At 67.9% G+C, this 21,966-nt stretch overlaps 2 protein-coding genes across 2 annotated transcripts; both read left to right on the top strand.

The window, feature by feature from the left end:
• The first annotated feature begins 212 nt into the window (after positions 1-212).
• Positions 213-21,650, top strand: PFKL (phosphofructokinase, liver type). Its single transcript, XM_062204528.1, has 22 exons — positions 213-348; positions 5,266-5,339; positions 7,163-7,240; positions 8,057-8,246; positions 8,539-8,704; positions 9,001-9,045; positions 9,174-9,282; positions 10,509-10,604; positions 11,246-11,338; positions 12,616-12,741; positions 13,145-13,209; positions 13,790-13,853; positions 14,878-15,024; positions 15,175-15,245; positions 15,817-15,904; positions 16,521-16,673; positions 19,817-19,981; positions 20,130-20,191; positions 20,334-20,445; positions 20,907-21,006; positions 21,093-21,198; positions 21,374-21,650. The coding sequence occupies exons 1-22, from the start codon at positions 264-266 to the stop codon at positions 21,519-21,521; spliced, it is 2,343 nt and encodes a 780-aa protein (XP_062060512.1). The 5' UTR covers positions 213-263; the 3' UTR covers positions 21,522-21,650.
• Positions 17,146-19,810, top strand: LOC133769323 (keratin-associated protein 16-1-like). Its single transcript, XM_062204529.1, has 2 exons — positions 17,146-19,200; positions 19,289-19,810. Exons 1-2 carry the CDS (start codon positions 17,891-17,893, stop codon positions 19,680-19,682), a joined length of 1,704 nt encoding a protein of 567 aa, XP_062060513.1. The 5' UTR covers positions 17,146-17,890; the 3' UTR covers positions 19,683-19,810.
• Positions 21,651-21,966: the final 316 nt, after the last annotated feature.

The raw sequence follows: 21,966 nt of genomic DNA, 5'->3' as shown, positions 1-21,966 counted from the left end.
CAGACTCGCGCCATCGGGACGCTGACCCCCGCGCCGGGGAACCCCGATTCCATATGGCCGCGGGCAGAGCTCGGGACCCCAGCGGCGGGCCCCAGGGGGACCGCGGCCGCCGGGCGCCTGGCCCTGTCTGTCAAACGTGGCGCCGGGGGTGGGCCCGGGGCGGGGCCGGGCGCGAGGGGCGGGCCGGGGGCGGAGAAGGCGACGGCGACCGCGGCGCAGAGCAGGCGCGACGGCGAGCGCGGGCCCGGGGTCTCGTCGCCGCCATGGCCACCGTGGACCTGGAGAAACTGCGGATGTCCGGGGCCGGGAAGGCCATCGGCGTGCTGACCAGCGGCGGCGACGCGCAAGGTGCGTAGGGACGCGGGCCGGGGCGCGGGGGTCCGGCTGCCCCCGGGCCCCACCGGGCGCGACCGTCACCCCTCGCCCTGGGGCTGGGGACGCGAGCAGGGGCGGCCGCCGCGCGCGCGCCGCGCCTCCGGGTGCCCGGAGCCTGCCCTGCGCGGCCGGGTCGCCGCGTACGTGCGGGCGGCCACGGGCTCCCGGCTCCCGCCCTGCGCGCAGAGCCCGGCCCCCCGGGGGTGTGGCCGCGCGGGCAGCGGTGGCCCCGGCCTCGGCGCGCGCGGGCGCAGGATGGTAGCTCGCAGGGCCGGTCCCCGCGGGCGCCAGGGGCCAGGTGCTTCCGGTTGGCGCCGTGCGGGGTCCCTGGCGGGCGGGCTCCAGCGTGCGGCTTCGCGGCGCCGGGGGCCCTATCGGGCAGGGGCAGACTCCGCCCGGGGCCCCCTCCGGACCTCCCGCCCGCCCCGCGTCCCTGCTCTGGGGCCTGCGTCGGAGCGGGAGCAGTCGTCAGGGGGCGATGCGGACTTTCTTTGGCTGAGTTCTGGGGAGCCCCGGGCCCCCACCAGGGGCCAGTTATGCCTGCCCGGCCGGCCTGCGGGTCTCCATCCGCTGCCACCCACCGTCGCCCACTCTGAGGAGGGGAGAAGGCGCCGGGAAGGGGTCAGGCCGTCCGCCTCCGACCCTGCAGCCTCTCTCGGCCTCTTCCTGTCCCCAGAGTTGAGAAAATGTGGCCGCACCTCCCTCCCATTCTCCACCAGGAGCAGCGGGAGAGGAAATGGCCTTCCAGGGCCAAGCCCAGGAGGCCGGGCTGACCTGTGCTGTGCTGAGTGGGGCCGGTGCCCCTTCTGCACGGCTGGGCAGAGCGCGAGGCGAGAGCCAGGGCGCAGGCTCCTTGGCTCTGGGCCCACTTGGAGGGGAGCCCTGGGGACACACCCCCGGGGGGCGGGACCCACCTTCTACCAGACAGGGGCTGTCCACTAAGGACCCCCCAAGCCCTGGGAGTGCCCCCTCCCTGCTGGGTTCCTGACCTCACACAGAGGCACCTGCAGCTGGGGTTGGGGAAGGGTGAGCGCTGTGCCTGTGGACGGCAGCCACCCCAGCGTACACCGAGGACGGGCACCTGCCGGTCACTGCAGGGCCAAGTTCAGCTGGGGTCAGACTCGACTCTGGGGAGGGTCTCCGGTGGGAGCAAGAGCGACCAGAGCACGGCAGGCAGGGACTCGAGCTGGGGAGCAGGAAGGACCCTCCTGGCGGGGCCTGGCCCCCACCCCCACCCCGCCCCACTCCTCGGGCAGGGCAGGGGGCTCCCGGCCTGGGTGGGGGTGCCACAAGGGGCGGCTGGCCCTGTGAGCGGGGACCACAGCCACTCCTGGGCCCTGGGGCGCAGTGTGTGGCTGCGCACTGCTCTGCTAGCACCGTTCTCTGGACCTCCCTCTGGGGCCCCCGGTGCTTTCCACAGAAGGCTGACCTCTGCAGGGTGGGAGCACGCTGGCTCCACGCCTGCCCTCCCGTGTCTGTGCAGCTGGGGGGAGTGGGGCCACAGCGTGCTTTCCTCCATGGGTGTGGGTTAGAACGTGCGAGACCCGGCTGGTTCAGCAGACCCCGTGCTGGCGTTGGCCACTCGCCACTGCCAGGGTGTGGGTGACCTGAGGGAAGCCCAGTGCTACAGGGGCTGCCATGCCCTGGCCCTAACCAGCCACCTGGCTGCCTCCCCTGGCGGTCCGTGTGGACGTCGGTGTCCAGCCTGCAGGTGAAGGTGGTCGCCCGACCTCCCCACGTGGTTCTGTGGCTGTTTGGGTACACCAGGCTCCTGCTGCTGGTGGCTGAGAGCCGAGTGGCGCGTAGCACTACGCCCAGTCTCACCTCCTGTGCATCCCGAGAGCCACGGAGACGCGGGAGGGGCCGTGCCAGCCTCGGACTCCGTTCCTCACCTGCGTTTCTGGGCTCAGGGAGCCTTTGGCCTTGGGAGGGGCTGATCGTGGGGTGGACAGCAGCAGGCCCCTCCCCTGCCGCCCTGGGTTTATTGAGAGGCAAAGCAGATTAAAGGGCAGCTAGGAACACACAGCTTACGGGGAGACGGCCAGGGACTCCTGTGCCTTGGGGTCCCGTCCACTCTCCCCCAGGCCGGCCTCTCGCCGGGTCACTGGCTGTCTCGTCCACTCTGCCCCCAGGCGGGCCTCTCGTGGGGCACCGGGCGTCCCGTCCACTCTGCCCCCAGGCCGGCCTCTTGCCGGGTCACCGGGCGTCCCGTCCACTCTCCCCCAGGCCGACCTCTCACCGGGTCACTGGCTGTCCTGTCCACTCTGCCCCCAGGCGGGCCTCTCATGGGGCACCGGGTGTCCCATCCACTCTGCCCCCAGGCCGGCCTCTCGCTGGGTCACCGGGCGTCCTGTCCACTCTGCCCCCAGGCGGGCCTCTCATGGGGCACCGGGCGTCCTGTCCAGTCTGCCCCCAGGCCGGCTTCTCGCCGGGTCACCGGGCGTCCCGTCCGCTCTGCCCCCAGGCCGGCCTCTTGCCGGATCACTGGGCGTCCTGTTCACTCTGCCCCCAGGCCAGCCTCTCGCCTGTTCACTCTGCCCCCAGGCCAGCCTCTCGCCGGGTCACTGGGCGTCCCGCCCACTCTGCCCCCAGGCCGGCCTCTCGCCGGGGCACCGAGTGTCCACTCTGGAAGGAGGCCAGCCTCCTGAGCGGTCACCGCGCTCCTCCTGGGTGGCTGACCACACGGCTGGCCTTTGCCGCTGTGCGGTCCCAGGTGTCAGAGGAGGTTTTATTTTGCTACTTCCTGAAGTCCTGTGTGAGCCAAGGTCCACTGCCCACCGTGGCTGTCCCCAGGGCTCCTGACAGAGCCCGCAGGTTGGCTGGGCAGGTGGCTGTGGCCTCGGCTGGCCTGCCCGGCACACGTGGGCTCCGTCGGGAGCCGGGAGTCACCTGAGGGACCTTCAAGTATGACGATGGGCCTGGGTCTCTGACCACTGCCCTCTCTGCCTCCTGCCTCTTGGGGAGTCCCCCCCCCCCCACAGAGCTGGGGAGGGGCAAGGGGAGGAGGCCTGGCTGCCTGGGGGGCTCTGGCCTGCAGCCCCCGGGCACCGCCCTCTCCTGGGTTCTGGGGCGGCTGAGCTGTCTGGGTATGTATGTGGGGTGCTGGCTGGGCTCCCCCAAGCACCAGCCTTAGCAACCTCACTTCCATCTGTGGGGGGCGGGGGTTGTGAGACATTTACTGTTTCTTTAGCAACGGGCCTTTGCTTGCTCAGGCTGAGTGTGCAAGCTGCGAGGGTGGCCAGCGTGGGGTCCCTGCTGGCCCCTGCACCCTGCCTCATGTCTGGGTGTCCCCTGCTGGGAGCCCCTGGCAGGGGCCATGCTGGGTTTGGCTCCAGCCCCCAGGTGCAGGGTGGGGCGGGGCCTGGCCTGGCCTGTGGGGGGCCCTCACCCTCCCTCTGGGCCTCAGTTTCTCATCTGTGACACGGACAGCATGGCCGGACTTGTCCACTTACGTGGGTGGTAACCCAGTTCCGTGGAGTGGCCAAGTTATGGAGGACAGAGCCTTCTCTTGGCTCACCGTTCTGGAGCGGCGAGCTCTGGGCCTCATCCGGCAGGTGAGCCCTGTGAGGGCCGGCAGGTGCGCCCGTGTGTGCGTCCTCTGCGTGGCCGCCAGGACTGAGCGGGGCCCCACCCCGGGACTGGCTGTAATCCTGATCGCCGGGAGGCTGTGGATTAAATTTCTTAGATTCCTCCCCTGAGGACCAACCCTCAGCTCCCGGGCCTGGGGGTCATTCAGCCCAGTCCTGAGTGAGGGCCCCGGGCGGCGAGCGTGGGGGCAGGCTCTGCCCGCTGGGCTTCCGCAGCCCCGTCCCCTCCCTGAGGCCCAGTGAAGACCTTGTGGGATTCTTGTGTCGCCAGGGTGAGGGTCCCTGTGTGCCCCTTGTCCCTCTTTGCATTTTCACTGGCCACAGATCCTGGATAAAGGTTTTTTAAAATTTATGTTCATTTTATTTTAGAGAGAGAGTAAGCGCCCATCTGCTAGTTTACTCCCCAGATGCACGGGCAACATGGCTCATCCCCTCCCGTGGTGGGGGGCAGGGCTCAACCCCGTGAGCCATCACCTGCTGCCCGCAGAGTGCTCATTGCTGCGGGCACCCTGGGCAGCGCTTTGACCGCTGTGCCCAGTGCCCCCCCCACCTTTCAAGGGACCAGGGAGGCTGTTGGCTGCCCCAGTGGAGGGGCACCACTGACCCCCGAGCTCCTGGGCTCCCGGGCATAGGTGGTGCCTAGGGTGAGGGTCAGTGGGTGCTGGGGCCCCAGGGGGAGGGGAGCAGAGCCGGGATCGGGCCCCCAGCCCAGCCGGAGTGGAGGCTTCCTCCTGGCTGAGGACAGGGCCCCGCTGGCCCCCTCTAGGTTAGATCGCTCTGTCTCTTGGGACCGGCCCCAGGCAAGGAAGTCAGAGGCCTGTCCGGTTCAGGAGACCCCTGCAGAGTAGCTGCCTGGCGCAGGCTCCTCCCCAGACCTCAGTCCTGGGAACCCCAGGCTAGGGGCCACGGCAGGGAAGTGACCGCCCAGGCTGATGGCACCAGTGTAAGGTGCAGACAGGACTGTAGGAGCCAGCCTGAGGCCCGGGGGGCAGGTGGGCTGTCCCTGGATGGTGGGGCAGCAGGGTCCTGTCCAGTGCCGGGAAGGGGCAGCCCAGGGCCTGCAGCAGGTGCCCCTGTCATGGCCTCACCGTGGCAGAGGACAAGGCCCTGTGGGTGGCCGGGGTGGACACTGTGCTGGCTGCACCCTGGGGTGAGGGGACAGGGGAGAGGAGAGGAGCTGGACACCCTGGAGCATGTGTACCCCATTTCCATGCCTCGTGGGGGCCCCCATTCCCATGTGCCCCAAGCCGTCCTCACGCGTCGGGGCCTGGTGCCCCCTGACCCTCTCCCCGACCCCTCACAGGCATGAATGCGGCCGTGCGGGCTGTGACGCGCATGGGCATCTACGTGGGCGCCAAAGTCTTCCTCATCTACGAGGTAAGGACGTGGGGGCGGGGCCTGGGACTCCTGTCACCCTGGATGACGCGGGGGTGGGGCCTGTGTTCTCTGGTGTGCAGTGAAGCCTGTGGGGTGCCTGTCACCCCGATGCCTGGCCTCTGCTTCTGGAAGCTCGGGGTACACATGGACAAGGTGACAGGCAGGAAGGGAGGGGCCTGGGCTGATGGCTCCTCTAGTCAGGTGCCCCAGGGCTGCCTAGGGGCTTGGCTGGGGAGGGGAGGGGAGGGGGGAGACACCTGCGGTCACTGGGCCACGGTGCGGGAGGGAGGGTCCCTGAGCCTGGTGCTATTCCAGTTTGTTCTGTGTCCTGCGTGGGTGGGAGGGTCCACCCCGCCTCGCCCTTCTCCTGGATTCCGGGCTGCCTCTTGCGGTTTCTGGTGTTGCTTTGTTACCTTGTTTTCATTCTTCACACACAGTGTAGCAAGCGGGGCTCCCTGTGGGCTGTGCCTCTGCCCCTGTCTCTTCCCCTGCCCCGCCCCTGCCCTCCGCTCCATCCACTCCAGCACTGAGGGAGTGGGTGGATGAGGAGTGAGCGGTTGTGCAGGCCCCTCCCCTCGCTGGCCTGGCTGCAGTTCTGGCCGTGGATTTAGAATCCGATCCCAGCACCCAAGGGCCTCCGGGCAGGCAGGGCAAGGTCTGAGTCTGCAGGGCCCCGAGGCTGTCACCTGAGTGCCAGGTGTGTCCTCACCTCCCACACCCTCCCTGGATGTTTCTTTCCTCGCTGGCTTGGAGCCTTCCACGGTGAGCCCAGTGGACGGGCCACTGGTACTCGCCCAGGAGCTCAGCTCCGGGCCCTGGTGGGCTCAGAGGCTGCCTGGGGGCCTGGCCAGGAGGTGGGCATGGAGGGTGGGGCAGGGAGAGGTGAGCTGAGCCTGGGAGGAAAGATGACAGTGGGTGTGCAGACAGCCGGCCGGTTCTCAGGGGGAGAGATCTGAGGTGCTTGGATGCTGGCAGCCCTGGCCCGCCCGGCTGGGGTCTCTGGGGGCTGCTGGGATGCCACACAGTGGGGTGGGGTCTGGCTGGCACCAGGCCCTGGGCTCTGCCCGTCTCAGGTTTTGTCAGGTGGCATTGTGTTCGCAGCTGCTTGCCCGGCAGTGCCGTGGGCTCTCTCCGCGCATGCTGAGGCTGGGTGGCCCTGGCCTGGGGCACCACACCCTGGCTTCGGGCTCCCCGCAGGGCTGGTGCCTGGCCCAGGTAGGTGTCCAGCTGGCGAGGGAGGCCGCGTGTCGGTGCTGGCTGTGACCCTGCCATGTCCGGAGCCGAAACCCTTTGGGTACGCGCAGTGTGGTCGCCCCCACGTGATGTCTCAGCCTCAGCTCTCGGGGGATCCATGTCCCCATGTCCCTGGGATGGGCCTGGGCTGAGGGGAGGTGTCGCTGGGATGTGAGGAGCTGGCCACACACAGGTGTGGGGTGTCCGGGAGCCCACTGGACTCGGGGTCCTTCTGGGCAAGGGCGCCCGGGTGTGCCACAGGGCTGCCTGGTTTCCTGTCTCCCGCGGTCGTCAGCGGCCAGGGGCACAACTCGTGCAAGGCGGCCACAGAGGCCCCTGTGGAGGAGCCGTGTGCGCTTGGTGACCTCGTGGGCTGTCGGCAGGGGGATGGCTCGTCCCTGGGGTTCTGTCTTCCCTGGGCTTGGTGACGTGGCTCAGCGTGGGGACGCCCTGTCCCGTGACAGACAGAGCCTGTGCGGCTGCGCTCAGGCCCCCGGGGCCTGCCGTCTGCTGCTGGGGTTCAGGCCGCCGTCCGAGCCCCTCTCCCAGAGGGCGGTGCTGTCGGCCACTGGTCGGCTGCTCTGTTTCAGGGCTATGAGGGCCTCGTGGAAGGAGGTGAGAACATCCAGCCGGCCAGCTGGCTCAGCGTGTCCAACATCATCCAGCTGGTGAGGCCCGCGTCCCTGCCTGCCCGGGAGCACCCGCGTGTGTGCATGTGAGCGTGGACGCGTGTGGACGCACACAGACAGACATGGGTGCACACCCCCATCCCCCAGGGGCTCAGCTCCATGCTGGCCACGTTGTGTGGCTGCCAGGGGGGGTGGGGTGGGGTCATGGCGTGTCCAGGGAAGGAGGGCCACCAGGGGTGTGGCAGAGCCCAAGCTTGAGATGGGGTGGACTGGGTGGCTGGGGGTGCAGACACCGATGGTGGGGCTGTGCTTGGGGGTGGTGCCACTGGCGTTGGAGTAAAATGGGTGTCAGGCCAGCCAGAGCCAGCCTTGGGTGTGCAGCCTGTCCCCATGGCTGCCACGGGCAGGCAAGGGCTGCCATCATCCCAGCACGGTGCTTCCGGTGGTGTGGGGTGTGCGGGGGTCCTTGGTGAGCCTGGGGCAAGGGGCCTAGAGAGTCCAGCAGAGCTCCTGAGGCTCCTCCCCCGGGGCTCAGCCAGCTCCGTGGATAGGTGAGCAAGTGTGTGTGTGTATGTGTGCACGTGTGTGTATGTGTGTATGTGTGCACGTGTGTGTGCATGGTGAATGTGTTCACGCGTGGGGCATAGCTGGCTGGGGTGGGCTCTTGTCCTGTGTCCCAGGAGAGAGGCGGGGGAGACGGGGGTTCCTGCTGGGCTCCGGAGCGGGCCCTGGACCTCTCCCGCTCCTTCCTGGGCCCGCCAGCCCCCTTGCTGCCCAGTGCGGGGGTCCTGCTGTGCCCCGGGGCTGTCTGCGCCCCCTGCCATGCCAGCTGAAGGTCCCGGCTGTGCCTCGCAGGGTGGCACGATCATCGGCAGCGCCCGCTGCAAGGCGTTCACCACGCGGGAGGGCCGCCTGGCCGCAGCCTACAACCTGGTGCAGCGCGGCATCACCAACCTGTGCGTCATCGGCGGGGACGGCAGCCTCACGGGCGCCAACATCTTCCGCAGCGAGTGGGGCAGCCTGCTGGAGGAGCTGGTGCAGGAAGGTGGGCGTGGGCCGGCGCCGGCCGGGGAGGGGCCGCCTGGGACGTCAGCATCCATGTGGTGGGCGGTGCTGCCCGAGCCAGGGTCAGGCAGTGACCTCCCGTAGCTGGGGGTCAAGGTCACACTCGGTGTGGGTGGTTCCAGCTGCTGGCTGCTGGGATTGGGAGAGGGAGGCCGAGCCTGGGGCTCTAGGGTCCCTGTCCCGGCTGTCTGCCAGATGCATGGTGGGCTGGGTGGAGGGGTCTGGGGGGGTCTGGAGGCCTCACCCGGGTCCTCCCGCCACTCCTGGCCCAGGTAAGATCTCCGAGAGCACGGCTCAGACCTACTCGCACCTGAACATCGCCGGCCTGGTGGGCTCCATCGACAACGACTTCTGTGGCACCGACATGACCATCGGCACCGACTCGGCCCTGCACCGCATCATGGAGGTGATCGACGCCATCACCACCACCGCCCAGAGGTGAGCCAGGCCTCGCCCGTGTAGGCCTCCGCCCCTGGCGGGGGCAGGGGCACAGCAGGGCCCGGTGCCCGGGGGTCTCGGCGGGGCAGCCTGGCTGGTGCAGCCCCCAGGTCCTTGAGCTCCTGGGCAGGGTCAGCCTGGCTGGCCTGCAGTACCCTGAGGCCTCCAGCAGCCCCAAGGCCGGGCAGCCTGGCTGTGCCCAGGGGGCTGTCCTGAGACCTGGGCCTGCGGCAGGGCCGGGTCCCCTGGGGCCCGTGAGGCCGGCACTGACGCACCTGCCTGCTCTGTCCCCACAGCCACCAGAGGACCTTTGTGTTGGAGGTGATGGGGCGGCACTGTGGGTGAGCAGGGTGGGGACGGGTACTGGGGGTGGTGGGGAGGGGAGGTGATGGGGGCAGCGGGCTGGGCAGGGGTGGGAGGGAGCCTGTCCTGGGGGCTGGGCTCCTCACGCCAGGCGCCCCCGCCCCAGGTACCTGGCGCTGGTGTCTGCGCTGGCCTCCGGGGCCGACTGGCTGTTCATTCCCGAGGCGCCCCCCGAGGACGGCTGGGAGAACTTCATGTGCGAGCGGCTAGGGGAGGTGAGCGGCAGGGGGCGGCAGAGCAGTGGCCAGGGCTCCCCGGGCTCGGCCCCATGTGGCCAGCACGGGCAACGTGGTCAGGTCGGCTTCCCGGGGTGGGGGATGGCCTGGGGTGGGTGAGTAGCCAGGGCTCAGAGCAGCCGCCAGCAGGAAAGGCCCAGGCGGAGGGGCAGGGTTCACGGTGGGAGGGGGGGCTGCCCCTGGGGCCTTGGGGTGTAGGCTTCCAGCCAGGGGCACAAGTGGTCAGCGGTGCACTGGGCCCCAGCATGGTCTGTGGGGCAGGCGGCAGCTGAGAGAAGGTGGGGGCCCTGGCACAGCCGTCTGGGCCCCAGCGGATGGGGCTGGGGGGATTCTGTGGGCACCCAGATCCCAGCTAGAGCTGCTGTCCCCTCAGGCAGGCTGGGCTCAGTGGGGGTGGGGGCCTGGGGCTGCTCGGTGGTGCTGGACTTTTGCTTTTTGATGAAGAGGCTGGCCCACATGGCCAGCCCTGGGGGCAGCGGGTGGGCCTGGGCTGGCAGGGTGTCCCTGACCCTGTGTGGAGGTGGTAACTTGCCTCCCATCCACTGCTGGAGCAGGAGAGGCTGAGAGTCCTGCCGTGGTTCTGGAACCTTCTCCAGCGAGCTGTGGGGAGGGAGGGCGTGAGGCTGGCCAGGACGCTGGCCCTGTGAGGAGGCCTGTGTTCTCTCCAGGGCACCCCTCCACCCTGCGCAGGCTCCATGGGGCTGGGTTCTGGAAGCCACTGCCCTGGCTGACCTTGGCCTTGGCTTAGCCTTCAGCCTAGGGCTGGGCCTTCCTGGGAGTCCCTGACTCACCCCCCCCCCCCCCCCCCCGCCATGGGAGCCTCAGCTTCCCCAGCTGCAAGGTGCAGGAGTTAAACCTGCACACCCAGGTTGTATTAGGCGGGGGAAGGGAGGGCTGCGCCACCTGCAAAGCCCAGTCCCAGCTGCGCCACCTGCTGGTCCCCACCCGGAGGTACCTCTTCCTCCCCAGCTCTGCCCACTTCCTGGGTTGAGGGCAAAGAAGGCTCTCGCAGACCCCTGCCCCAGCCGTGGGGCGGTGAGAGTCCAGGCGGGGCCCGGCCGAGCTCCACTCGTGGCTGCTCCAGGCCTCGCTTCCTCCCGCAGACTGGGGGCGGTTATGGGTTCAGGGGCCCCCGCCCGGGCCCCAAGAGGCTCCCAGCACCTCGTGGCCGTGCCTGGCCGCTGAGCGCGGTGTCTCCGACGCAGACTCGGAGCCGGGGGTCCCGCCTGAACATCATCATCATCGCCGAGGGCGCCATCGACCGCAGCGGGAAGCCCATCTCGTCCAGCTACGTGAAGGACGTGAGTGGGCACCCAGCGCCTCTGGGCCCCGGGCCCTGGCCAGGCAGGGAGGCGGTGTGGGGCCAGGCTGGGCTCTGCGCTCGGCGTCCCAGTCTTCACTCGGGATGCGTCCTGTGCAGGCCCTGAGAACGGGGGTGCTCACTGCCAGTGCCCAACACAGGCCGTGAGGAGCCGGCCCCCCGTGACCTCTGCCCCACCCAGGTCCCCGTCCTGCAGGCCCCCGGGGGCCTTGTGCCCCTCCCTTTGGCCGCCTGCCCTGTGACTGGGACTCGATCCTATCTGGCCAGCAACCCCCTGGCTGGTTCCTCTGTCCAGGATGGCCCAGAGCCACAGGGGCCAGTGGACACTACCTGTGCCTGGAGGCCACGTCCAGCCCTGAGGGCCCCCTGTGGAAATGGCCTGCACACCCAGCCCACTGTGTGCACAGATGTGCTCGCATTCCATGCGTAGCACCCCGCTGTGTGCACGGATACACCTGTGTGTGTGCGCAGACACACACACACACACAGAGGGAAGATGCCCTCTGCTGCTGTGGCCCTGGCAGCGCTGTCCCCTGGCCACCTGAGGTGGGTGGAGGTGGCCAGCAGCCTGGGGTGGGGAGGTTGGAGCCTGTGGACACCCCCACAATCTCCCACGAGCAGCTGGTGGTCCAGAGGCTGGGCTTCGACACGCGTGTGACCGTGCTGGGCCACGTGCAGCGAGGAGGGACGCCCTCGGCCTTCGACCGCATCCTGGTAGGTGGGGGCTCTCGGGCCTCGGTGTGCGTGTGTGTAGTGTGAGCTGTGTGTGTAGTGTGTGCTGTGTGTGTGCCATGTGTGCAGGTGTGTGTGTAGGTGTGTGCTGTGTGTGTGCCGTGTGTGCAGGTGTGTGCTGTGTGAGCTGTGTCCTGTGTGTGCTATGTGTGTGCAGCTGTGGTGCAGGTATGTCTGTGTGTGTGCAGGTGCGCAGGTGTGTGCTGTGTGCTGTGTGTGTGCAGGTGTGTATACAGCAGCAGAGTGGCTGTCCGGGGGTGGGAGGTCTTTCCTTGCTGCTGCCCCATCCCCAGCACGAATGCTGGCAGTCAGGGTCACTGGCCCTCCTGGCACAGGGCAGGCCCTCGGGGGAGGACAGGGCCCTCGGCTGCACCTGGTGGCAGGGATGCAGCCGCCCGCTCACGGCTGCTGGCGGGACACCTGAGACGTGGGTCAGAGGTGAAGGGCGGTGGCACCAGACTGTTGTGTGCTGGTGCCCAAGCCCTCGTTCCCGGAGTGACGAGAAGCGGCCAGGGACCCATCTGCTCTGGCAAGGACACTCAGCCGGTCCCAGATGCCACGGTCGTTGTTCTGAGGCTGCTGCCTGGACACACCACGACCGCGCTCCTCTGGCCTTGCTTTCTTGTCCACCAGGAGCTGCGTCTGCCATCTGCCCCCACTGGGGCAGTTCTTGGCTACTCGGGCCACAGGCCGGCCCAGTCCTGAGTGCCCACAGCTGTCAGGGTCATGAGGCATCTCGTCCTGGGGAGAACCCTGGGGACCTGGCTGCCCCTCCCCTCGCCTCGCTGGCTCAGTGACCGTGGGCAGCGTCCCCCCTGCCACCGTGGGGTTGGGGCCAGGTGTTCCTGGTCAGTAGCGGGAGACCCGTGACACCTGCCCAGTGGGTGGCTGTGCTGAATCACTGCACCTGCATGGGCCAGGTGTGTGGTGGGCGGAGCCTGAGCCCCGTGCCCCGCCCCCGTGGTGTGTGGTGGGCAGAGACTGAGCCCTGCACTCTGCCCCCCAGGGTGCATGGTGGGCGGAGACTGAGCTCCGTGCCCCACCTCTATAGTGTGAACTGGGCGGAGACAGCCCCTGCCCCGCCCCTGCAGTATGTAGTGAGCGGAGACTGAGCCCTGTGTTACATCCCCAGGGTGCATAGTGGGCGGAGACTGAGCTCCGTGCCCCACCTCTATAGTGTGTAGTGGGTGGAGACAGCCCCTGCCCCACCCCCACAGTACGTGGTGGGCGGTGACTGAGCCCAGCGCCCGGCCCCGCAGAGCAGCAAGATGGGCATGGAGGCCGTGATGGCGCTGCTGGAGGCCACGCCCGACACGCCGGCCTGCGTGGTCACCCTGTCTGGGAACCAGTCGGTGCGGCTGCCCCTCATGGAGTGCGTGCAGATGGTGAGTAGCGTCTCCCGCCCGGGCATTTCCGTGCCCGCCTCTCCCCAGCACACCGTGGCCTCTTGGGGTGGGGTGGGAGCCAAGGTCTCTTGGCTCCCTGGAGGCAGTGACCTGGGCTGGGGCCAGGGGTGGCGTTTCTGGTCAGGAGGGGAGGGGTGTGAAGGGAGGGAGTGGAGGACAGAGCCAGGCACTGGGCACAGCTGGGCTGGGGGCCGGGGCAGCACACGGTCCTGGCTGGGTTCCCAGGTTGGGACCTGCTTGGCCTCGGGCGTCCCGCAGGGGGGTCACCATCTGTGAGAGGCCGGCAGGTCGGTGGCCAGGCCTGGGAGGCGTCAGCGAGGCTGTGGCCAGGGTACCGCCCCGGCCTCCCCACAGCCTCTGCTGCTTGCCTCTCTTCTCCAAGACAAAGGAGGTGCAGAAGGCCATGGACGAGCGGCGCTTCGATGAGGCCATCCAGCTCCGTGGCAGGTGAGGGCGGCCAGCCGGCCCCAGGAGGGCCCCTCGGTCTCGGGGGGCGTGCTCTGCGGCCTAGGGCCCGAGGCATGCCACAGAGCCTCCGTGGCCAAGCCCGGGTTGGAGGAGCTGGGTTGGGACTGGGATGATGAGATGCAGGCAGGGTGTGGGGGAACCAGCCTGGGGGCAGCGGCACTACACGGGCAGAACACAGAGGGTGTCCGGGACGGTGGGAGAGGCCAGCAGGTGTGTGGCTTTGGTCCCCGGCAGGCTGGGGTGCTGCTGGCCTGCAGGCGTCAGGTGGGTGAGGTCAGGGTGGACATGGCCTCCAGACCGCTGCTGAGGCCGCAGACCTGGGTGCCCCACGCGCCTCTCCGTGACCTCGTGCCCTGTGGGCTCCACGCCCGTGGAGGGAGCTCAGAGGGGTGCAGCTGAGTGGGCGGCTGGCCTGCACGCCGTCCGGCCCCTTCCCGGCCGGTGCCCCGCGCTGCTGCCCACCGAGCCCGGCCCGCGTGCTGGGCGTTCCCGGGCCGCCCCTGGGCTGAGCCCCGTGTGCGTGTCCTACGGGCTGGACTCTGACCGGCGTCCTGTCCAGGAGCTTTGAGAACAACTGGAACATCTACAAGCTGCTCGCTCACCAGAAGCTCTCCAAGGAGAAGGTGAGGGCGGCGGCCTGGCCTTGCTGTCCCTGGGGAGTCCTCATGCCCGCCCGCCCGCCCGCCTGCCTGCCGGGCTCCCTCGCTCCTGCCCGGGCTGGGGCTGTGGGCTGTGGGCTCAGGGCCTGTGGCCGGGCCCGGGGTGAGTGAGTGGGGGGACCCTGGCTGCAGTGCTGTCCAACCCGGGAGGGGAACGGAGGTCGGGCCAAGGCGGAGCGGGGAGGTGAGGCGTCCCCGAGACCCGAAGCCCCAGGAAGCAGGACGGCTCCCAGGAGGGATGAGGACAGGCCTCGTTCCTAGAATCCGGGCGGACATGGACAGGGTCCTGGCCGCTGACGTGGGGCTGTGGGACAGCTGCTGAGGGCGCAGCAGCTGCGCTGGGGCCCGGGCTGCGCCTTCCGGGCAGGAGTCTTGTTCTCCTGCGGTGGTCTCCGAGGGGCCCGGCCTGGGCAGCTCCCCCTCCCGACACCCAGCTGGGGCCGAGGGCCTGGCTCATTAGTGGGACCTACAGCTGGGCTGTGTGGGGGCGCCAATAGCCACGATGGCCATGTGGCACTAGGGATGCCTGCAGCCAGCGTGCTGTTCTAGCCTGCACGCCCCGGGCTCGAGAGCCGGCGTGGAGCACAGGTGTCGGGGCCGGCACTGGGCGTTTCTCTGGATTCCCCGGCGAGGTGTGGCAGTGCACGGCGCCATTGCTTTGTACGTCCTCGGCGTGGCTGCTCTGGGCCAGCGCGCGGCGGGCAGGTGACCCTCCATGCTGGGTGGCTGCCAAGGCTTCTCACAGCAGGCAACTCTGGCTCGGCCACGCTGTTGCCCCGGCACAGGTGCTGGTGACCGGCACTTCCTTTGCCGGATGATTTGGTGTCCCGTGGGCGGCGCCTGCACTGTCTTCTGGAATCTTCTGGAATTACAGCATTGACGTGGCGGACAGGGTCCTGGCTGCATAGGAGCTGGTTCTTGTGGCGCTGTCGCCGGGTGCCAGGCCCCGCTGTGCCCTGGGCTCATGCCCACCCTGTCCCCTCTGCAGACCAACTTCTCCCTGGCCATCCTGAACGTGGGGGCCCCGGCGGCTGGCATGAACGCGGCTGTGCGCTCGGCGGTGCGGACGGGCATCTCCCAGGGCCATACCGTGTACGTCGTGCACGACGGCTTCGAGGGCCTGGCCAAGGGGCAGGTAGGTGGGTGTGGCTGTGACCAAGGCTGGGTGGGGGCCGCGCCTTCGGAGGGTCTCAGAGGCTCGCGGCCCCCAGGGAGGGCTCAGCTGCCCGGGGTGGAGGCCAGGGGACCTGGCTGAGCCCCTGAGGCTGCGTCTCCCTCCTCACAGGTGCAAGAGGTGAGCTGGCATGATGTGGCTGGCTGGCTGGGGCGCGGGGGCTCCATGCTGGGGACCAAGAGGTGAGCCCCGGCCACTGGGCAACCGGGGTGCAGCGCTGGGGTCCGGGTGGTTGGGGGGGGGGCCGCGAGGGCCCGGCAGCCCTGCAGCCCTGGGCCAGCCCCTGCTTCCGGCAGGCAGCTTGCTCACAGCAGGTTCAACCCCCCTGCCTGAGTCAATGCCTCCCGATGGCCACTGTGGTCATTTTCATAGCAGAAGGTAGCTCAGGTGGCCTCAAGCCCGGGGCTGCCTCTGGGGGCAGGCGGCTGGAGCTGGGTTGTCTGCAGCTGTGCTGGGACCACCCCACATTTTCACCCCAGGGGCCGGTAGCCTTGATGGGCATGGGGGTCACAGTTACCCCAAGTGCCCATTGGAGAGGCCGCAGCGGCCAGAGTCCCTCCTGCTACTGGGTCGCGAGAAGAAGCCGTGGACAGATAGGGCCCTGGGCAGGCAGTTATGTGGCCTCCCAGCTACACAGAGGAGGTTCAGTGGCTGCTGGAGAGCCCTGGGGACAGCCAGGGGGGCGTCTTCCTGTGACCGGACGTTGTGTGACGTGTCCGTGGCTGCCCTCACTCACACCTGTCTGTCCTGCAGGACTCTGCCCAAGGCCCACCTCGAGCCCATCGTGGAGAACGTCCGTGCCTACAACATCCAAGCCCTGCTGGTCATCGGCGGGTTCGAGGTCAGGGGCCGCCTGACCTTGGGAGGGTTTGCCCTTTCCTGGGGCTCGCCAGGGGCAGGTGACCCTGTGGGAGCTTCGTGAGCCTGGGAGGCGTCATTCAGGGCACGCCCTGGCCTTGTCGGGCTCCTGACAATCACAAACATGGGACACACGCCACCCTCCCCTTCCTGCAGGCCGCATGGAGTGGGTCTGGGCTGAGGCCGCTCGGGTGGGCACTCCCTTATTCCCCATTAGAGTCCCTGACGTCAGAGGACCAGACTTGGGAGGGTGGGAAGGGTTGGAACAGCGGGTCTCTCCTGTGCCACCAGCATGGGAAGCCAGCAGGTGCAGGTCCCACCCCAGCTCTAGCATGGGAAGCCGGCAGGTGCAGGACCCACTGCAGCTCTGGCACAGGAAGCCGGCAGGTGCAGGTCCAACCCCAGCTCTGGCACGGGAAGCCAGCAGGTGCAGGTCCCACCCCAGCTCCGGCACAGGAAGCTGCAGATGCAGGTCCCACCCCAGCTCCGGCACAGGAAACCCACAGGTGCAGGTCCCATCCCAGCTCCGGCACGGGAAGCCGGCAGGTGCAGGACCGCCAGTGTGCGGGGCAGAGCCAAGCACAGGGTCCCTCCTGCAGGCCTACGAGGGGGTGCTGCAGCTGGTGGAGGCGCGCGGGCGCTACGAGGAGCTCTGCATTGTCATGTGCGTCATCCCGGCCACCATCAGCAACAATGTGCCCGGCACGGACTTCAGCCTGGGCTCTGACACCGCCGTGAACGCCGCCATGGAGGTGCGGGCTCGGGGGCGTGGGGGAGGGGCAGTGCACGCAGTGTGGCTGGGCTGAAGGGGCTGTGCACAGGGCCCCTGTCTTGTTCCTGCCACTGGGGTTGGGGGTAGTCCCGTGTGGACTGTAGCTCTGACGCCTGGGGAAGCTGAACTCGCTTCTGTGTGTTCCTCCTGGAGCTGGTCCTGCCCATCGCTCAGTGCTGCCCCTGTCTGCTCGAGACTGGGCCCCAGGCAGGGTGGGGGTCCCGGGCAGGGCGAGGGTCCGGGCAGGGTGAGAGTCCCAGGCAGGGTGGGACCTTGGGCAGGGTGAGGGTCCCAGACTGGGTGAGGGTCTGGGCAGGGTGAGGGTCCCAGAGTGAGTGAGGGTCTGGGCTGGGTGAGGGTCCCGGGCTGGGTGAGGGCCTTGGGCAGGGTGAGGGCCTTGGGCAGGGTGAGGGTCCTGGGCTGGGTGAGGGCCTTGGGCTGGGTGAGGGTCCCAGGCTGGGTGAGGGCCTTGGGCAGGGTGAGGGTCCGGGCTGGGTGAGGGTCCAGCGGCATCTGATCTTTCACCTCCCGGCTCAGGTCCTGTTTCTCCTTCATCTTCCACTTCCTTTCCAAACTCTGAGCTGTACCTGGTTGGAATTATGCTCACACGTCCTGTCACACATCTTGTGACGTGTCCTGGTGTCACACATCCTGCCACATGTGCTGTCCCACATCCTGTCCTGTCTTGCCACTATCTGCTGTCCCACGTCCTGCTCCCGTGTCCTGTCACACATCCTGTCCCATGTCCTGCTGTCTCGTGTGCTGTCCCACATCCTGTCCTATGTCTTGTCACATGTCCTGCTGTCTCGTGTGCTGTCCCACATCCTGTCCTATGTCTTGTCACATGTCCTGCTGTCTCGTGTGCTGTCCCACATCCTGTCCTATGTCTTGTCACATGTCCTGCTGTCTCGTGTGCTGTCCCACATCCTGTCCTATGTCTTGTCACATGTCCTGCTGTCTCGTGTGCTGTCCCACATCCTGTCCTATGTCTTGTCACATGTCCTGCTGTCTCGTGTGCTGTCCCACATCCTGTCCTATGTCTTGTCACATGTCCTGCTGTCTCGTGTCCTGTGTCCTGCACTCATCCTGTCACAACCCTACTGTTGTGTCCTGTGTCCTGTCACATCCTATCACCCGTCCTGCTCCCGTGTCCTGTCACACATCCTGTCACTGTCCTGCTGTCTTGTGTTCTGTCCTATGTTGTGTCCCATGTCCTGCTGTCTTGTGTCCTGTCCCATGTCCTGTCACACATCCTGTCACCGTCCTGCTGTCCCATGTTCTGTCCCACGTCTTGCTGTCTTGTGTTGTCCCGTGTCCTGCCACACATCCTGTCCCGTGTCCTGCTGTCCCATGCCCTGTCACACATCCTGTCACCATCCTGCTATCCCGTGTCCTGTCACACATCCTGTCACTGTCCTGCTGTCTTGTGTTGTCCCGTGTCCTGCCACACATCCTGTCCCATGTCCCGCTGTCCCGTGTCCTGTCACACATCCTGTCACCGTCCTGCTGTCCCGTGTCCTGTCACACATCCTGTCACCATCCTGCTATCCCGTGTCCTGTCATACATTCTATCCCATGTCCTGCTGTCCCGTGTCCTGTCACACATCCTGTCACCATCCTATCCCGTGTCCCGTCATACACCCTGTCCCATGTCCTGCTGTCCCGTGTCCTGTCACACATCCTGTCACCGCCCTGCTGTCCCGTGTCCTGTCACACATCCTGTCCCATGTCCTGTCACACATCCTGTCACCGCCCTGCTGTCCCGTGTCCTGTCACACATCCTGTCCCGTGTCCTGTCACACACCCTGTCACCATCCTATCCCGTGTCCCATCATACACCCTGTCCCATGTCCTGCTGTCCCGTGCCCTGTCCCATGTCCTGCTGTCCCGTGTCCTGTCACACATCCTGTCACCATCCTGCTGTCCCGTGTCCTGTCACACATCCTGTCACCATCCTGCTATCCCGTGTCCTGTCACACATCCTGTCACCATCCTGCTATCCCGTGTCCTGTCACACATCCTGTCACGTCCTGCTGTCCCATGTCCTGTCCCACATCCTGTCACCATCCTATCCCGTGTCCTGTCACCGCCCTGCTGTCCCGTGCCCTGTCCCGTGTCCTGTCCCGTGCCCTGTCACAGATACTGTCACCATCCTGCTATCCCGTGTCCTGTCACACATCCTGTCACCATCCTATCCCGTGTCCCGTCATACACCCTGTCCCATGTCCTGCTGCCCGTGTCCTGTCACACATCCTGTCACCACCCTGCTGTCCCGTGTCCTGTCACACATCCTGTCACCATCCTGCTATCCCGTGTCCTGTCATACACCCTGTCCCATGTCCTGCTGTCCCGTGTCCTGTCACACATCCTGTCACCGCCCTGCTGTCCCGTGTCCTGTCACACATCCTGTCCCACATCCTGTCCCATGTCCTGTCCCACATCCTGTCACGTCCTGCTGTCCCATGTCCTGTCCCACATCCTGTCACCATCCTATCCCGTGTCCTGTCACCACCCTGCTGTCCCGTGCCCTGTCCCGTGTCCTGTCCCGTGCCCTGTCACACATACTGTCACCATCCTGCTATCCCGTGTCCTGTCCCACATCCTGTCACCATCCTATCCCGTGCCCTGTCCCACATCCTGTCACCCGCCCTGCTATCCCGTGTCCTGTCCCGTGCACTGTCCCGTGTCCTGTCCCGTGCCCTGTCCCACATCCTGTCACCATCCTATCCCGTGTCCTGCTGTCACCCTGCCCCGCTCTCACCACGTCTGGGGGCAGCTTCCCTCCGAGTGCTGCTGGCCTGGTCTTTCCAAGCAGCCCGCAGGGGCAGCGATGCTGCCACCCCATGGCACAGGTGAGCCCCTGAGGCTCAGTGTGCGCCTGGCCCATGTGGGGAGAGCCTGTTCGCAGCACCCCGGCCCCTGCTGGGGCAGTGACCGACACAGTGTCCCCAGGCTGCTGGCCCGGGGGCTGAGGCGGGCAGGGCCTTGAGCCCCATCCCGTGTCCGTGCCGGCCGCCTCCGTGCCCTCCCCAATTCACCTGTACCGGGCTCCCTGCCGCACCAGTAGCCCCCTGCCCTGGGCAGCGTGGGGCTGCAGGGCCCTGACCCACCGCTGGCCTCCAGAGCTGTGACCGCATCAAGCAGTCAGCCTCGGGCACCAAGCGCCGCGTGTTCATCGTGGAGACTATGGGCGGCTACTGCGGCTACCTGGCCACCGTGACGGGCATCGCCGTGGGCGCCGACGCCGCTTACGTCTTTGAGGACCCCTTCAACATCCACGACTTGAAGGTGAGCGCGGCGGCCCCTCTGCTGTCTGTGGGGCCGCCCCCACCTCCGTGCCCGGGGTCCCCGGCCCCTCCTGTCAGGTGCCTCCCCCCGTGGTCACCTGGGTCCCCGTCCCCTGGCCTCACCTGTGCCCCCCCCACCCCGTCCCCAGGCCAACGTGGAGCACATGACAGAGAAGATGAAGACGGACATCCAGAGGGGCCTGGTGCTGCGGTGAGGCGGGGCTGCGGGACGGGGAGGCCCTGGGGGTCTCAGCGGGGCCTGGGGGCAACTCCGGCTTCCCTGGGGCTCAGGACAGGGCGGGCAGAGCCCAGGCAGGCTCCCCCTTAGCTGGGGTCCCCGCTGCTCCCACCAGGAACGAGAGGTGCCACGATTACTACACCACAGAGTTCCTGTACAACCTCTACTCGTCCGAGGGCAAGGGCGTCTTCGACTGCAGGACCAACGTCCTGGGCCACCTGCAGCAGGTGCGGGCGGGAAGGTTCCGGAAGGCAGGCCCCATGCCAGCACTGCCCACCGCGCCCTCGGGCCCTTCAGTTCTCAGTCCTGGCTCCAGCGCCGGTCACCCTGCTTTATGGGGGGGGGGGCCCAGGCCCGCCTCCTGCTGAGGCCGCCCCCTGGGAGGGTGGGGCTGGGGCTGGGACCCTGGAGTTAAACTTCCCTCCGCCCGCTGACTGCTTCCTGAGATCCCCTGCCCCTTCCAGTCCCTCCCCATCTAGACCCAGGCCCCCCCCACCTGTTGCTGGCAGCAGGAGGCAGCCAGAGCCCCCGACCCGACCACTGCCTGTGATGCTGAGGCCCAGTCGCTGGGCAGCCTACTGGCCCCTGGCGGGACTCAAAGGGCCAGCAGGGGTGGTGTCTGGGCTCAGTGTGTGGCATGCCTGTGGGCACCGGCTGGCACCAGACCCAGGCCTTGTCTCCTCTGCAGGGCGGGGCTCCTACCCCCTTCGACCGCAACTACGGGACCAAACTGGGGGTCAAGGCCATGCTGTGGGTGTCGGAGAAGCTGCGGGCTGTGTACCGAAAGGGTAGGCGGATGAGGGGGGCAGGGCCTGGCCTTGGGCACAGGCTGGGGTGGGGCAGCGTCCGGGACACTGTCTGCCTGTGCCCACAGGCCGGGTCTTCGCCAACGCGCCCGACTCGGCCTGCGTGATCGGCCTGCAGAAGAAGGCAGTGGCCTTCAGCCCGGTCACCGAGCTCAAGAAAGACACAGACTTCGAGTGAGTCCCGAGGGCCGTGAGCCCCGGCCCGTGGAGAGCGGGGGTCCCCATGCCGGGGCAGCCTGCAGGAGGGGTCACCCAGGGGCAGGGACTCCAAGCCAGATCCCTGAGGGATGGGGATCCCTGGGCAGGGTGGGAGCCATGTGAGCCTGACCCCCGACCCTCGACCCCGCAGGCACCGCATGCCGCGGGAGCAGTGGTGGCTGAACCTGCGGCTGATGCTGAAGATGCTGGCGCATTACCGCGTCAGCATGGCCGACTACGTGTCGGGGGAGCTGGAGCACGTGACCCGGCGCAGCCTCAGCATCGACAAGGGCTTCTGAGCCGCGGCCGTCCAGCCAGCGCCCCGGTCCCTGTGTCCTCACAGCGTCGCTCGGAGCCACGCCTGCCTGCACTGCCGCCCGTCGGGCAGCACTCGTCACCTTTTCTAGAAATAAATCGCCCTGACTGGAGTCCCGTCAGCCTCTGTGACGCGGGGCCTCTGGGGGGCGTGGGCCGACCACGCGGCCGCCCTGGTGCTCCCTAGCCTGGGGCCGTGCCAAGGTGAGGCTACCCCGGTCCCAGACCCACTCCAGGCCTGAGTCTGGTTGTGGGGCTCCCATGCTCGCCCTGAACGACCGTCCGGACAGCTGGGCTGGGGTTGGGTCCGCAGCCGGTGTGTGTCCTGGGGCACACGGGTGGGCAGCGAGGCGGGGAGAGGAAGCTGTATCACTCTGAGGCCGGCCCGGGTCCCCCTTGACCTTGTCACGTGTGCCCAGCAGGGACACT

Source organism: Lepus europaeus, chromosome 2 (assembly GCF_033115175.1).
Source record: "Lepus europaeus isolate LE1 chromosome 2, mLepTim1.pri, whole genome shotgun sequence".
Classification (NCBI taxonomy): domain Eukaryota; kingdom Metazoa; phylum Chordata; class Mammalia; order Lagomorpha; family Leporidae; genus Lepus; species Lepus europaeus.
This window is presented reverse-complemented; position numbering and strand designations above follow the sequence as displayed.

Excerpts from the sequence above, each read along its gene's own strand:
- LOC133769323 (XM_062204529.1), top strand. The coding sequence starts at position 17,891 with ATGTTGTGTCCCATGTCCTGCTGTCTTGTGTCCTGTCCCATGTCCTGT. Across the intron at positions 19,201-19,288 it reads ATCCTATCCCGTGTCCTGTC|CCACATCCTGTCACCATCCT; the intron begins ACCACCCTGCTG and ends CCGTGTCCTGTC.
- PFKL (XM_062204528.1), top strand. The coding sequence starts at position 264 with ATGGCCACCGTGGACCTGGAGAAACTGCGGATGTCCGGGGCCGGGAAG. Across the intron at positions 11,339-12,615 it reads CGGCCTTCGACCGCATCCTG|AGCAGCAAGATGGGCATGGA; the intron begins GTAGGTGGGGGC and ends CCGGCCCCGCAG. Across the intron at positions 21,007-21,092 it reads GCGGGCTGTGTACCGAAAGG|GCCGGGTCTTCGCCAACGCG; the intron begins GTAGGCGGATGA and ends CTGTGCCCACAG.